This window comes from Camelus bactrianus, chromosome 4, assembly GCF_048773025.1.
Source record: "Camelus bactrianus isolate YW-2024 breed Bactrian camel chromosome 4, ASM4877302v1, whole genome shotgun sequence".
Taxonomy (NCBI): Eukaryota; Metazoa; Chordata; class Mammalia; order Artiodactyla; family Camelidae; genus Camelus; species Camelus bactrianus.
This window is the reverse complement of record NC_133542.1, coordinates 68,303,980-68,317,262: the sequence shown is the minus strand read 5'-3', so window position 1 is coordinate 68,317,262 and position 13,283 is coordinate 68,303,980. Positions and strand designations below refer to the sequence as shown.

The 13,283-nt window shown below is 49.6% G+C and overlaps 1 protein-coding gene across 3 annotated transcripts in view; it reads left to right on the top strand.

Moving 5' to 3' along the window:
- NR6A1 (nuclear receptor subfamily 6 group A member 1) overlaps positions 1–5,896 on the top strand; it is a 204,986-nt gene extending 199,090 nt beyond the window's left edge. For all 3 annotated transcript variants that reach the window (XM_074362211.1, XM_074362210.1, XM_045517550.2), the window contains one exon: positions 671–5,896. In XM_074362211.1, the coding sequence (XP_074218312.1) occupies positions 671–759 (89 nt within the window). In that variant the 3' untranslated portion in view covers positions 760–5,896. The remainder of the gene's footprint in view (positions 1–670) is intronic.
- Positions 5,897–13,283: the final 7,387 nt, after the last annotated feature.

Below are 13,283 nucleotides of genomic sequence, written 5' to 3'. Positions count from 1 at the left end.
ACACCTCCAGAGATTCAGATTTAACTGGTATAGCGTGGAGCCTGGGCATCAGTATTTTTAAAAAAAACCTAAGGTACTGTCAGGGAGAAGAACCATAGCCTCAGATATTTACAAAGCACGGTAGCACGCTGAGCACTGTGAGACATCCTCCGATAGAGAAACACTTTTTAACCCTGAATTTCTCAATTTATTTGACCCTGTAACCACCCTTTTTTCCTCAGTATTTTTATTAACCCATTATACTTTCTGAAGAGCAATGCTTTCTAGAATGCTAGTTAAAGAACCTACCAGGAAATAAAACAGGATATGTTTTTCATGGTATTTTAGCTCTAAGAGGAATGTAGGAATACCTCTCAGTTTCAGATTCCTTATCTGTAAAATGGGGGGAAAAGTAATTATCATACAGAAATATTGTGAAAATTAAATGAATTAATGCATTTTAAAATACAGTGATTATAGCTTGCACCGTTACTAGATTCCCTAGGGCGCCAAAATGAGTCCGAGTATCAGGACGCCGGCCTAGTCTGTCTCACCTCTGTAATGCTCCCGGCACTTTCCTTGCCCCAGTCACTCAAACAGGCGACGTTCTCCCTTCACCAGCCCGAGAGGAGGCAGACACGCCCTTCCCCTAGTGTCCACCGCTTACTCTTCTTTTCCCACCTTTTCCCAGGAAAGATGGTGAACGTACCCCTGGAGCAGCTGCCCCTCCTCTTTAAGGTGGTGCTGCATTCCTGCAAGACAAGTGTGGGCAAGGAGTGACCTGTCCCCAGCACCCCTCCTCCGGCCAGCCACAACGCCTGGGGTGGGCAGGACGGGCTCCAGAGGAAAGAGCCAGAGAGACCAAGGTGGAGGCTGTGGAGCAGCGTTGCCAATTGCCTCCAGAGCAAGAAGAGTGTTTGTTTGTTTGTCTGTTTTTTTAACCTCATTTTTCTATATATTTATTTCACGACAGAGTTGAATGTATGGCCTTCAACATGATGCACATGCTTTTGTATGAATGCAGCCGATGCATTTCCTTGCAGTTTACAGAATGTGAAGATGTTTAATGTTACAGTGTTGTCATTGTTTAGAGATAGTTCTTTTGTATTTTGAGGGAGAGGGTGGGATGGGGCTGAGATGACTATTTCCATAATGTTGACAAAGATGACTACCTCAGTGGAAAGGGAGGGGTGTGACCATCCCTACTTTTTCTGCAATTTCTCAGCAGACTCATATATCTGTCAGAGAGCAAACTGCCTTTTTCTAGCCGCAGAATTGACAGGTAAAAGAGCACACTGTAAAAGGGAAAGTAGTGTGCGGAGGTTTACCTGGCAAAGTGTGTGCGACATTGGGGGCAGGGCAGGAGATGAGGATTTAGCCATCTCTTTTCTTTGGAAAGCATAAAAGCTGAGAGAGTCAGGCATGGTGACCAAATCTAGGTTAGGTGTCCTCCCTCCAAACAAGTCCTCAGGGAGAAGGGTTTCTATTCTCGCACCACTCTGGGGGGCTCCGCTCCCCACCATCCATAGCACCACTACTGATTTCTGCCGCTGTCACTTTTTCTCCCAGGCAAAGTCCTGGCAATAAGCTAAGTCTTGGGGCTTGCCTCCCAGCTCCGTCGGGGCTCACGGCTACCTAGATTCCTCTCCTGGATCTGCCAAGACCTGCTGTCCTCAGGCTCCTTGCCTCTCCCTTATAAATTTGACTTCCTGTTGGCCCTTTGAAAAAACAACCATACCAATTGTCATGATCTGAATCCTGGTGCCCACTACTGATTTATTCTCCTTTCACCTTCAAAACATAGTGTGACAAAGGCCAGACTGCTAATAGAATGAACACTTCTCCTTTGGAATTCCCTGCTTCTTCCCCACCCCATCCCCTTCCACCCTCAGGTCTGAATCCAAAACTACACACAGCCTCTTTTTCAAGCAGTAGGAACATTTACGCATCTGCCGACCAGAATTTTTGCCGCTACATTCTGCTCCAGGCTCTCCTGATCTCTCCAAAATGAGTCCAGGCTTCCTCCGAAGAGAAAGCCCAAGGTCCAGAATGGCTCAGTTGCCCCTTAGAGCCTGGCTGACCGAGGCCTGGAGGGCTGGAGTCCAGAGCTCCTGGGAGGGAAGGGGGGCTTTAAACTACCTCACGTTCCTAAAGGCCTGGCTGCCCCTCTGCAGATACGGCCTGGACCCCTTGTTCTTCTACTACCTGCCCCGCCTAGCCCCGGGAAGTGTTTCTTACCCTCTTGGCTTTGACCAGTGGTCACACCAGGTCTGTCGTGGAACTCTTTCAGGTGTTTTTCTCTTCTCTGCCTCACTGCAGCAATTGTCGCTGCCTAAACCCGGGTACCTCCCAGAGCCATTGTAGCAGACAGACCACGTAGCTGGGTACAGACCTTGGGTGGGCCTGAGGGGCCTACAGCACCTCCTTTTGCATATTTAGTCAAAGGCCGTTTGCTCTCTTCCCAGCTCAGCCTAGCACACTTACTCAGAGGGCCACCATACTGCGTGCGTATCAGGTAGTCTGTAATTGTGATTTTTCCTTTCCGGTGAAATGTTACGGGTACCAGCAGAGTGATGATTTTGTCACTTGATGGATCTAAAACTCAGAGCATTACTTGTCAGTGCTGTTTCCTCAACGACTCTTGAGAAAGAAAGAAGAAACATGTTCCTCAGGAAAAGCTTCAACCAGAATGTTTTTCACATGTCAGTGGGAAGATTTTTGAGTGTATATCTGTTTATTTCTAAGTTCACAACATTTTTGTTTTTCTGATTTTTTATTTAACCAACTAGATAACATTCTTTGGCTACAGGTCAGACTCCAAGCCACTTTCCTCAAAATAGGGGAGGGTGCACATTTCAGGGACCCCTTCTCCAAGACAGCTCCTGTGTGCAACATCTCTCTTTGCCAGATCTCCATCGGTCAAGTTATTAGTATTTTTTGAAATTGCTTTTCTCTTAATTAAGCATTTTGCCGGTTGTGTTGGGTATCAAAGGAAAATTGCTCTCTGATGAGGCAAGAACACATCTCTTTAATAATGCAGCATTAAACAGAGCAAGTTGTTAATTTGTAGAGTGGGGGAAAGGTTCTGCAAGTTGCCATTGTACAAATCCATTTTTACAAATGTTTGCAGCAGATTCCGCAGAACAAAGAGCCCATTCATTGCCGAGAGCCCTGCAGAATCGCTGAGCCAAGTGGCCGTGTGTTCTGAGCCGGAGCCTGACCTGTGGACCGCCTTTAATGTCTTCTGCACCCAGTCCTTTTATGACATGGGCTTTTTTTAAACAGGGTAAAGTGACTGTGTTGCGTCGCAAACTCAGGTATTATGAGAGGAAGGTAGGAGTATAGCTAGCAGCGTGGAGACATTAGGTCAGCCACTAGATGTATTTGTGAATTCAGTTTGAAGGACACAGAGAAAGGTTGGAGGGGGAGGTTTGGTGTGTTTGTTTTTTGCCTTTCTTCCCATAATGTTTGGTTAACAGGTAGCCTTTTTGCTAGTGGAAAAGAAAAAAGTTGTGCGTGTTGTCTCTAATTCCCCTCTCTTCTGTCCTCTCTCTGATCCCCTGCCACCAACAGCACTCACTTTGAGTGAGACTTTTTCCACCATGAAAAGACGACCATGAAAGCTGTGTGGTAAAGGAGAGTCCCGCCTCCTTGCGCTGCACTGAAACATACAAGCCTTTCCCTTCCTTTCCCTTTAGATGTTTCCTTGACCCAAGACAAAGGTTTGGAATCTTGGAACTTTAACTACTGCTCATGCTCTCTGTCTCCTTTGTAGACTTTTGGAGTCTTTCACAAGGTTTGGTGGTCTTGTCCTGAGTCTGGAGAAACTCGCCAGAACCTGTCTCAAAGCACTCCACCTGGCTCAGAGGATCCCCAGGCCCTAGCCCGATCCATAAGTGAGGTGGGAGAGAGAGAAGGCAGCAGGCAGGAGCTTCTCTGCCCTGGTCCCAGATCCAGAGGGGGGAATGGAGGGAACCTAGGGGTCTCCACGACATCACTGACAGTCACCCACTCCACACCATCCTGCCTCGCACCTGCCACCCCTTCTCAGGGAAGAGAGTCCTGCCGTGGCCGGTGTGCCACCAGGTCCTAAGAGCCCTGGGCTCTCTGAGCTAGCTGCTTTGCTCTACTACCTGTTTCCTACCTTTGTTTGTTCTCAGTTTTCTGGGGAATGGGACAGATGGAGACAGACAGACCCAGTATGGGCAACATCTAGGCCATGTCCAGGGTTGGCCAAAGTGAAGGGACACTGGCCTCCCAGCAGGACAGGAAGCTGAGCAGTGGTTCCAAGTCTTTAGCTCTGGGCCCCTGGTCTATGTCTTTTTTTCCATGTTGCTTTTTAAATTTTTGCAATTGTTTTAAGAAATCCAGTCTTTTAGATCAGCCTTTTTATTAAACTTTAAATTTTTCTGTATTGATATTTTTAAAAGTAAAAAACAACCCCCCCAAAAAAAAAGCCAGAAAACAAACCAAAAAAAAAAAACTATAAACAAAAAACCCACCACTCTTTCCCCGACTTGATCCATGAGGGTCCCCCTGCACTCCCCTCTGCCTTTGCAGTTGATCATCCCTCCCTTTTTCCTCAGCTTGAAGCATCTACGTGCAGTGTCTGTTAAATGATGTTTTATCTGTGTCTCAGGATAAGAAACGGCAATCATTCCACCAGGTGCTGGAAACTGGTTAGCCTTGAGGCAAGGGTTTCTAGGGCCACAGCTCAGGGATGTGTATTTAATTACAGGGTCCCCAGAAACCCCTCTTTTGGCTACCACAAGCAACGACTTCTTTTCTGGGCTTGGGAGCCAGACCTGGACAGTTTCCTCAGAGGCAGGGGCCCCCCCTTTGGCCAGAGGTGGGCTGCCTTGAGACCTGAAGTCCTCTGGCTGTCCTGCAACATGAGCTGCAGTGGCCCCACCTCTGCCAGCTCACCAGATGCCTGATCCCTCTGCCCAGTCCAGTCCCCGTCTGGTCTGCCTCCCCTGTGCCTGCAGCCCTGAATGAGCCGCAGCCTGCTCAGGAATCCATTGCAGACTCAAAGGGAAGCTGTGAATCAGGCCGGAGCTTGCTCCAAGCACAAGAAAAAAGTTGGTTTACTGGTGGAGGCTAGTCTTCCAGATCCTGGAGCCAGCCCTGCCAGCCAAAGGATCATTTTTGCCCTTTGGCGACCATTGTTTTCTCTGAAATGTCTTATAAAATAGGTGATAATGTTGTTGACTCAAATTTCCATGAAAAAGAAAAAGAAAAAAAAAACTACCTCTTGAGTGACATCCTGGTCGATTCCTCTCTGAAGAATCTTGTAGGAAAAGAATACTGTAGCTCCTGCTCTGTTTACATGTTTCTGTCGGGAAAGAAACCTCTCCTGCCCTGGGGTGTTGGTGTTTTTGTCTGTGTTGCCATCCCAGGCCTGCGATAGGGGCTTGTGGCTGCGTTGTAATGTCTGGGCCATGTCTGAGGAGACCTTCCCACCTGCCCAGCCAGGGACTGGCCACCCCTTGAAGAGGCCTCCATTTCCTTCCTGTGATCCAAGGCACAGGGGAGTGCCGCCTCCCATGACACCACCTTCAGGAGCTCTGGTGGCATGTGCATCCGTGAGCCTACCTCTGGGCTGCCCACCCAGTGCCCACAGCTACCCACAGTCCTGTACAGGAATCGAGTAAACAGGATGTCTCTGAGCCCTTGTCCCCAAAGGGCCGGCCAAGGGCTGCCCGCCAAGCTGGCTCCATCAGCCCTGCGTGACCAAATGGTCGTTGGCGGGCTCTGCTACCCAGGCCCTCTGCTACCTCCCACCCTGCCATCTGGCAAGGGATGGGCCCTTTTCTGTGAATTGACTACCTGTGGAAATGTGACCAATTAGTGTGAAATGCATGTTTAGCAAATGTTAGGTACTGTATTTGAACCAATAAATGTGAATCCTTCTGCACATGGCATCTGTTTGTGAAGTGTGTCTGGGGTTCTAAGGAGGGAGGATGGGTTGTCCTAAGGAGCTGGCTGTACCTTCAGACCTGTTGCTTCTGCGTGTAGCTGATACCCACCAGTTCCTACTGCTGAGGGTCTGGCAGAGGGCTGTCTCTCAGAACTGTCTGAATTGATGAGCCAACACTGACTCAGATGTGGTGCCTGCTCTGTGTGGCAGGCACTGTGTTGGGACTTCTTACAAACCTGAACCACCTTCCACTTAAAGAATTATCATCTCCGTGTTACAGTTGAATAAACTAAGGTAAAATGAGGTGAAGGGACTCAACAGCCAGAAAGTGGCGCAACTAGAGAAACTGAGTCAGTGGGAGAGGCAAACAGACCTTTGCGGTACAGTGGGGTCAGGATTGTGATTAAGGACGTATACGGGGTTGTAAGGGCCCAGAGGAGGGAGTGACTTGCTTTCACAGATAAGTGTTGAAGGTGGGCCTTGAATAAAGTCACCAGACAGAAAGACTAGGTAGAGGGCTCAACAACATGTTTGAAGGCCCAGCTGTGAGTCAGAAACGTGGACTATTCAGGCCTAACAAGGGACTGCCATGGCAGGAATGCTGGCAGATGGGAGGTTTTACCAAGAGTTGATGGAGCCGCACTTGGGAGCCTTGAATGCCACATTCAGGAGTTTGGGGAAGGAAAGAGAGCTACTCTCGTTGACAGCAGTGTGCTGATGGGTGTCCTGTCTATGTCACTGTAGTCCAAGCAGTTAATACCTGTCTTTCCAGAAAATAGATGAGACTTTCTAGAGCTGAGAAAATGGAGGCTCTCAGAGGTCAAGGGCTGTGTCCGAAGTCACACAGGAAATGTCAGAGTCATGACTTGAACCTAGATCTGCCCAACTCAAAAGCCCAACTGTCCTGAGAGAAGTGACAACAGTTGGGGTTGAGGGGTTATGTGAAGACAGATGGGAAAGATGAACGCTCCTCAGTTCGGGAAGATAAAGGTTGAGTCTGATCAAAGTCTATTAAATCCTCATGTGTGAAATGAGGGGAAGCCCAGCTGCCTTCCCGTACCTCGGCCTCCTCCAGCACAAGGGACCAGAGAGCCCTTGAGGTTTGAAAGAGATGGTTTTAGAACAAAGGAAGCGCTGCAGAACTAATTAGTAGGCTCTTCCTTGCCCCGCAAGAGGGAACAGATAAGACACAGAGGTGCAAGGAAGAGAAAGAACGTACTTGCTGAGAGCCTAGTGGGTGCCAGGCACCAGGATCAGTGCTGCATATGCAGTGTCTCCTCGTTATAATCCTCCTAACAGTTCTGCAAGGCGTAGGCCTCAGCCTCAGTTTACTCATAAGCACGTAGAATGCCACAGACACCGAATTGTGGTTTCTCGGAACACAGGCAACCCACAGGTGGCTCCGTGGAAAAAGAAGTAGGAGTTCTGCTGAAAATCTGGGAAATGCTGCGCTCACTTTGCCTTCCTCCCATCGATTCCCAACCTTCGTTAGTCTATTAAAGGCTCTGAGAAGTCTTACCTGAAGAAGCTTTAATTTTGTATAGCCCAGGGTCTACCGAAAGCACCTGAACATGGAACGTTCTTTCTTCCTGTTAAAATTCTGTTGGGATGGTGTTCCATGGAATAAAATTTAAGACACTGCCCTAAATTTCTAAATTGCTACTTAACTAATACTGAGCTTTTGGTTTCTTTGAGTGCCAGGCAATAGCCTGGAAGTAAAGAATAATAAAGTAATTAATATAAACAGCAAGGCCAAGTGCTATGCTAATAAGCATTTTATGTCCATTCAATTACTGATTCCTCAAGGCCACCCTATGAGGTTGATGTTGTAATGATCCCATTTTACAGATAAAGCAGTGGCCCAGAAAGGGGTAAGTAATTTGTCTAAGGTTACTTAACTTGTATGGAACTAAAGGAATGACTGTAAACGAGCACTGATTGACAGCCTGCTATCAGGATCTGCTGAGCCCCTTATTCTTCCGCAAACCCTCTGAGGTGAGATCATCTCTGTAACTGAAGAGGAAAGAGGGCAGCTCTGGATTACGTCAGAGTCTGAAGCCAGAAACCCCTAGAAATGGTGGGCGGGAGAGGGTGTGGGGATGAGGTTGGATGTGGCTACGTGGAGCCCTCTCCCAGGGATCATTTTCCTCAGGCAGCTTGTTGACATCAACCAGGGGTCTCGCCACCTGAGTTCGAATTCCAGCCCTTTTCCTTGTATGTGGCCTTGACCCAGATGATGCCTCTGTGATCCTCACTTTCCCTGGCAGATAAATGGAGATAACAGTGCTGTGTCTTAGGGGTGTAAGGAGGGTTCACTGTGGCTGGTTCAAAGTAGGGACTCAATGAAGTCATTCCATAAAGGAAGCTGTGTGAGGGGAGCTGTAGCCCCTCATACCCCAATGGCAGAAAACTAGGAGAGCCAGAAGCCGCCGGTCTGACTTTGCCCGGCCTTGGCCTGGCTGCCCACCACGGTTTTAGGTCCACAGTGGTAATCAGCCTGAGATCCTGTGGCAAAAGTGCCCAACAGTCAGGCCCAGGGCTCTTGGAGTCTTGTTCCCTTAGCAACAAATTTCACCATGGAGACCACAGCCCCATCCTTGCCCTCCCTGCAAGCTCCCTCTCCACAGACCTTCGTGTTCCACACCTAGTCCAAGGAGCAGTGTGTCAACTAAGGAAAGCTTCAAGGAGGCTCTTCCTCAGGCTGGGGAGTTTGAGCCACAGCCAACAAGAGAGACGAAGGGAGCTTCTATTTTTTGTGTCTACTGTATGCCTGACGAGCTTCTGAGGAGGCTACGTATGTGGTCTCATTTGGGTTGAAAACCAGGCCACTTGCCCTATTTTACATAGGTGGAAACTGAGGCCCAAGGAGATGAGATGGACCAGCTCAAAGTGTTGGAGCTGAGACTTGAATCCACGGTTTCTGATCCAGGAACCCCTTTTTTCTCTGCAGCTCTCCACCTCCACATGCATTGTCAAGACACAGCCTCCAGCCTCAGTCTGGGGAGGGTTGGATGGCTGGGCAAATCCTGTGCCCTAGGCCCCGGCTGGTAGCGCAAGCAACAGCCAGCAGCCTTCTGAGGTCGGGGCTGGGCTCTGGGAGCAGCAGCAGTGGAGGAACTGCACTATTTTAAGCCAGGGCCAGCAGGCCCCATGTGGGCACAGGGAGGGTGGCCTCGGGCCCTTGGCCAGCTTCCTGGAAGTCACCATGGCCTCCCTCCTCTCCCCTGAGCAGCTTTTTGAGGCAGTCACTTCCCTACAAACAGGAAGGAGGCTCTCAGGCTTAGAGACCTCCAACCCCAGCTTCCGCCTTCTACCCCCGGGGCTCTGCTGCACAGGGGAGCTCCCCAGCTCCAGACCCTGATCTGTGTCCATTATCTGGGCTGTCTCTTAGCAGGTGGGTGGGAGGAGGTCTGGATTTCTGTTGCTTGAGCTTCCACAGTTCACCCATTACAAGTCTAAGGCCTCCACTTGCCCGAGATCTCTGCCCTCTTGCCTACAGCCTGATTTCTCATGTACATTCCTATTGAGGCTGGCCACCATGAGCCAGAGAGAAGAGCAGAGGTGTCCCCAGAGTCAGTCCCACTCAAGGACCTGAGAGAGAGGCGGACTAAGAGCCAGCAGCAGAAACAAACTGGGACATTCTCAGAGAAAGATGGGGGCAAAAACTGACAAACACAGATTGACTGTGGCTGAGTCAAAAGCAGAGAGAGAGAGACAGCTGCAAAGAGCTGGGGCCAAGAGGCCAGTGGGGGTCTCTTGAGTGGTTGCTCCTGACCACCCCCAAGCACAGGCACTGTCTCAGGACTGTGGGGGGCCCACTGGCTGCACAGCTGAAGAGGAATGTGGGGAGCAAGGCTGGGTCACCCCTTGAGGGCCAAGCGCGTGCACTGTGAGATAAACTACCCCAGGAAGAGGGCCCCAGCTGCGACTGCACGCTCCAGGAGCACGGCGGGGAGGCCCAGGCCCAAGGCTGGAGCCCAGCCCTGCCAGACACCCAGCTCCTGCAACTCCTCCTGAGGGTCTCCACCAGGCCTCATAGTCTGGAAGGTCCAGGGACCCTCAGCTCAGCCCTGGAGGACGTGCAGATTCCCATCCATAGAAGAGCAGGCGGGGGGGTCCTAGGGAGCCTCACTTCTCCAGCTCTGGCTACAGTTCTGGCTCAGGTCAGGGGGCCGGGGGGCGGGGGGGCGGGGGGGCTCCAGCGGAGAGGCACTGTGGTGCAGCAGCTGTGAGCAGGACCATGAGTTGTCCCCATATGGCTTTGCTCCCTCTTGTGCACGAGTGTGGTCTGTGTGCGAGTGTCCACGTGCTTCCTCACTTATAGGGGTATGCACAGAGTTACATTTCCAAGTGTTGCCAGGAGTCCCACTCTGCCTCCTCAAGTCCTTCCTCTCAGACTAGAAAAGGAGCCCCAGAGGCACCTGGTCTCTCCCGCCCCCATTAGGTGGTCCAGCCCCAAGAGCCATGAGGCAGAGGGGGAAGAGCAATCAGGTCTATTGCCGTCCCCCTGCCCCCCTCCTCACGCTGCAGCTGAGGCTCCCGCCGGCCACGGCCTTGACCCGGCACTATGGACTTCTCTGACATTGGCATCGGATCTGAACATCTGGCAGCGGGCTGATAAGGGGTGCAGCGGAAACAGCCTCTGCTGCTGCCAGCAGCCCCACCCCCTCCGCTGCCCTGCAAGGGGTCTTCACAGCCACACTTGCTGCCTCCAGCTCAGGGCCCCTGCCCTTCTCTTCTCGTTCTTTGCCTCAGGCTCTCTCTCTCTCTCTCTCCCTCCCCTTCTCTCTCTCTCCCCCCCAACTGCCTCATTTCTTCTCTCATTCCTTCTGCACCCCCATTACCCTTTACTCTCTGTCTCTGTCCCTCTCTCTGACCATCTCTGGGTCTGTTACATTGTCAGTGGTTCTCCCTTTCCTCTCATTTTCTGCCTCATTGTTTCTATGACTTCTTTTTCTGTCTGTCTTTCTACGCTGTACCCCAACCCCAGCCTGATAGTTCTGTCTCTTCTCCATTTCAGTTTCTGGGTCTCTGGTTTGTTTGTTCCTTGTTCCACCTCCAGGAAATAGGCCTGGCACTTTGGGAAAGTCCCCACTTAGAAGAGAGACCCTGGGCTTTGTTTGCTTCGGGATGGAGGGAGGGGGAGCCTGGGTCAGGCTACACCCCTTCTCCTTCCCCTCTGGGGGGGTCTCATGGCCTGGGACCACCTGGGCTGGAGCTGGAAGGAAAGGACGAATAGGCCACCCAGGGGCTCTGGCAGGGTGGAGAGGACTGTGTCTGCAAGCCCAGGTTCTGGACTCCCGCTGCCTGGATTTGAATCCTGATTCCATCACACCCTTGTTCTGTGACTTTGGGAAGATGCTTCATCTCTCTGAGCCTGAGTTTCCTCATCTCTCAAATGCTGCTCAGGGAGGTGACGGGAAAATACTACCTACTTCCCAGGATGGTAGAGAGGGTTTGAGACTGGCCACAGGTGGGAACTGAGCACATAGGAGGCACTTTTGTGTCAGGGCCTTGCCACTCCCAGCATGCCTCATCCAGTAAGGGTGAGGACAGAGGGGCTGGCACAGAGGAAGAGGATGTCAGTAAACATATTCAGGGTGATTGGAGTGAGGAGCACCCAGACCAAGTGGTGGAAAGTGACAGCCGACTGCATATAGGGAAGGCAGCAGAACAGGAGAACAGGAAACAGAACTCTCCATGTACAGGAAGCATGCGGGCAACAGCAAGAAGTCATTCAACAAACACTCACTGATGCTGGCTCTGTGCTGACTGCTGCAGACTCAGAAATAAATCAGCCCTGAGCCTTTCCTTGAGGGTTCCCCAGGCTGGGGTGAGTCACCCCATCACAGAAGGGCAAACAGTGTTCAGGAGGATGTTGCAATCTCAGACTCAACCCAGAAAGGGCCACTAAGGACAGACCTGCCAGTCCTTCTGCTGGTTTGTTTGTATTTTGCTAACATTTATGGAGCACATATGACATGTCAGGCAGCCACTGAGTATGTTGCATATGTTGTCTCATTTTGTCCCCATTTTATGGAGAGGATGTGAGGCCCGGAGAGGGGAAGCAACTGGTCCCAGGTCACACAGCTAGAACATGGCAGAACCGGGATTTAAGACTCTTCCACTAGCCCCTCATCAGTTCTCCTTCTCCAGACTCAAGGCCTCATGAGGAAACTGGCAAAGCCAGGCTGGCTCTTTCAATGGTGCTGTGATGTTTAAAGACCCTGTTCTGTCATGTTTAAGAAGGTGGGGAAAGCACTTTTGCACTTCTCTTGATGAGAGACTTTGTCAGGTAGGTTTAGAATGACAATATATCTATGGTTTGTAAAAAATTGGTTTAAATGTTTTAAAACTTTATCCCCAAAACTTTGCAAAATATTCCATTGAAATAGTTGCAAAGGACTATGATTGTTTGTTGTTTGTTGTTGTTACACGTATGTGATATGTTGGTGATATAGGTATTTGCTGGAATATTTCCTTTTTAAATTCAGAGGATGAGTGGTATTAATCCTGAAGCAAAACCATTATATTAAAATGGGGAGACTAGTTATGTTTAGTGATATGCAAGAGAAGTGCATCTTGTAAGAAATCCTAGGGGTAAAAAAGACATAATTATGAGACCATGCACTTTGGAGAATAAGCTGCAAATTATGTCAGAGGTAGAATTAGAAGTAGAGTATATTGAGTCAGTTATGATTGTCAGTAAAATTTTTTCTGTATTTTCACACACAAAAAAACAGTCTTAACCTATTGTGTCAATCATTCACATTATATGTAAATCAAATCATCGTGCTGTATGCCTTGAACTTATACAGAGATGTATGTTTATTATTTCTCAATAAAACTGGGAAAAAATGTTTTAAGTGGCACACTGAGGAAGACACACTGGGTTTTAAATACAGTTGTCTTTAGTTCTCCAGAAAAATCCCTCCCATCCCAAGCCAGACAAGTGAAGTGTTCTGTGTGATTTACTTATTTCCTCAAATGAGGAGAGGGTTGTGTGTGGGTTCGCCACAGTGATTGCCCATGGTCCCCCTGTGCCCCTCCCCACGCCCTAGGATGAAAGGCTGGGAAGCCAATCCTCCGAGGACAGAGACTTCTTTCCTGTTCTTCCCTTTTCTCCAGTGCCTGGACCAGTGCTGGGCACCTAGTGTGCCCTCAGTGAGTGTGAGATGAAAGAAGGAGTGCACAAAAGAGTGAGTCATGGGGGGAGGGCATAGCTCACTGGTAGAGTGTGTGCTTAGCATGCACGAGGTACTGGGTTCAAGCCCTGGTACCTCCATTAAAAATAAATAAATAAATAAACCGAATTACCCCCCCCCAAATAAAATAATAATAATAAAATAAAACAAACAAAAGCATTAAAAAAAAAAAGAGTCAT